We start from the raw sequence: 2689 nt of genomic DNA, 5'->3' as shown, positions 1-2689 counted from the left end.
TATGTTTACAACTTTTTATTTCTTATACAATGTATAGAACACACATTCTTTTGAGTTCCACATAAAAAGTTGTCACTTTTATGTTTACATATTCTTTTTATACTTTTCTACGTTACCGTGATTCATATGGTTGGTATAAAGTATTAATATACTTATCAAATATTTCTTTCCAGATGCCAAAAGACATCCCATGTTGCTTGTGCTTCAAAAGATGTAAACCAAATTCCAGAAGGCATATCCCAAATGGCGTGGCCTTTAAAAGATATGTGGAGCGATGTGTTGGCAGGGACGTGAGTAGCAATGACATGATATGCGGGACATGTACGGCATGAGTGTATAGGAGTCTTCCAATATTTCACCAGACACCTGTAAATACTAATGATGACGAGTACATTTCTCAGCCGCCAAAGAAAAAGACACTGTCGAGTCCTAAAACTATTAATTTGAACCTTCCCGCAACATCAAAATCTCATAAATCATGTATTGTATGTCATAAAGATGCAAACCAAAGAAATCATTTAACCAACATCCCACAACAAGGATCTACTCAGGCCTTCATAGTATGTGGTATATTCATACACCCCCATAGTAGATGTTGTGAGAGCCATATTGAGAACAATTATCTGAATGAAAATGCGTTGGCATTACTTGGAACCAAGAAATCAAATGACTGGTTTTCAAGAAGTGATATTACAGGTTTTCTCTCCGGAGTTCAAAGGATGCTGTCTACACATTCTGGACATTTGAATTTCGATGTGCCATCATTTTTAACCAATGAAGATTATGTAACATTGACAGGATTTACCAAACAGCAGTTTGACGAAATTGTCACTCATTTGACATCACTTAATAATTCAGCAGTTAGGTCAATCCGGACATGTCAAGCTGTGTTTCTCTTCAAATTACGTAGTGGATTGTCCAACAAGTTAATTGGTGTGTTATTTCATTTAACATATTCACAAATCCAGCGCATAGTGAACAGCACAAGGAATGCCTTAGTGGAAGATTTTGTACCAGATAACCTTGCTCATGGAGACTTTTTCAAAACCACACTACAAATATAGCAAAATCATTGTTCCAACCAGGCGAAAACGAGGCTATTGTTGTTGCTGATTGCACCTATGTTTACATCCAGAAGAGTGCAGACTACAAATTCCAAAGGAGGTCCTATTCTATGCAGAAGAACAGACCACTGATGCTTGTAGGAACAGATGGCTACATTCTGGATGTGCTCGGACCTTACCTGGCTGATGGCTCAAACAACGATGCCTCCATTACAAAACACATGCTTAAGGCAAATGAGGAAGCTAGCAAGTGGTTCAAACCCGGCGACATATTCATTGTAGACAGGGGGTGTAGGGACGCTGTGAGGTTTTTAGAAGACCGAGGTTTCGATGTGAAAATGCCCTTCTATCTTCAGAAAGGCTGCAAGCAGCACAGCACCGAAGAGGCGAACCTTTCACGTTTAGTCACAAAAGTCAGATGGGTGGTAGAAAGCGTGAATGGCAGGATAAAACAATGGAAACTGTTTGACAAAGTTGTTCCAAATACCCTGATCCCTTCTATTGGTGACTTTGTGAGAATCATCTGTGCTCTTATCAACAGGTTTAAAGAACCACTTGTGAAAACTGACGCAACATCAGAAGCACATTGCAGGGCAATGCTTGCAAAGTCCAAGGAACCAAATACAGTGAAGGCATTTTTGGAAAGCAACAACTTACTAAATAAGAGAACTGTTTATCAAAAGCTGGAAGCAGAAGACTTGATGGACTTCCCTAAACTTTCCATGGATGACTTACGAAACATCACCATGGGAGTTTATCAGCTTAAACAGGCTCCAAGTTATACAAAGGAGCACTGTGTTGAAGATGGACTGTATGAGTTGCTGGTCTTCTCAGAAAACCCTAATCTGTTCAAGTTAAAAATACAGTCTCGACACTGTAACAGCAGAGCACATTCTTTGTGGATTGAGTATGACTCACTCTCTGATGATCCCATCAAAGGTTGGTACTGCACTTGTAAAGTAGGCTCAAGAGTGGTCGGTTGCTGTGCCCACATTGCAAGTGCATTGTGGTTTCTAGGATATGAACGCTTCCAAGGCAAATCATCTGGGGCAGTGACTATTTCGACAAAGTCTTTGGCTGATGCAGCTGACATTCCAACAACAGATTCCGACACGGATGAGGAGTATCCAGAGGAATAAACTGTAACACTATATGTATTTAAAGTAGATATAATTTGAAGTCGCTTATCACTTGTTCATTTTCATGTTTGTTAAATTCTGTGAACAAAACCAAAGGTTATACATTGATTATATGCTTCGAATATGCTTTGCTTTCAAAAGCACCAGTGCAGAAGTATGAAGCAAAATAGAAACCGATAACAGCTTCAGGTGATGTTCTTGCTATGTGATAGACTTTGTTGCACACTTTGATTAATAATCATTTTTTTATATTGTGTACACTAGTATACCTTTCTAACAAAAATGTTTTACCAATGAAATGATGTGATAAGTGTTTCGCTTTCAACAAGTAACAAGTGGAAAAATATTGTAACAGAAAAGAATATGTTAACAATTACAGGTATGCTATGTGATAGACTCTGTTGCTAGGGTACTAACTTTGATCTGTATCAAAATGTTTATATTATACATATTTCATAAGAAAAGGTTAGTCCATGTAAAGTGATA

The 2689-nt window shown here is 38.2% G+C and overlaps 1 protein-coding gene across 1 annotated transcript; it reads left to right on the top strand.

Moving 5' to 3' along the window:
• Nucleotides 1–1364: 1364 nt before the first annotated feature.
• On the top strand, nucleotides 1365–2417 carry LOC132560547 (uncharacterized). The gene has a single exon (XM_060225213.1). It carries the CDS (start codon nucleotides 1403–1405, stop codon nucleotides 2201–2203), a length of 801 nt encoding a protein of 266 aa, XP_060081196.1. The 5' UTR covers nucleotides 1365–1402; the 3' UTR covers nucleotides 2204–2417.
• The last annotated feature ends 272 nt before the right edge of the window (nucleotides 2418–2689 follow it).

This window comes from Ylistrum balloti, unplaced genomic scaffold (genome assembly GCF_031769215.1).
Source record: "Ylistrum balloti isolate Yb309-2 unplaced genomic scaffold, AGI_CSIRO_Ybal_v1 Utg371076, whole genome shotgun sequence".
NCBI lineage: Eukaryota > Metazoa > Mollusca > Bivalvia > Pectinida > Pectinidae > Ylistrum > Ylistrum balloti.
The sequence above is the reverse complement of the archived record's forward strand: the minus strand, read 5'-3'. Positions and strand labels throughout refer to the sequence as shown.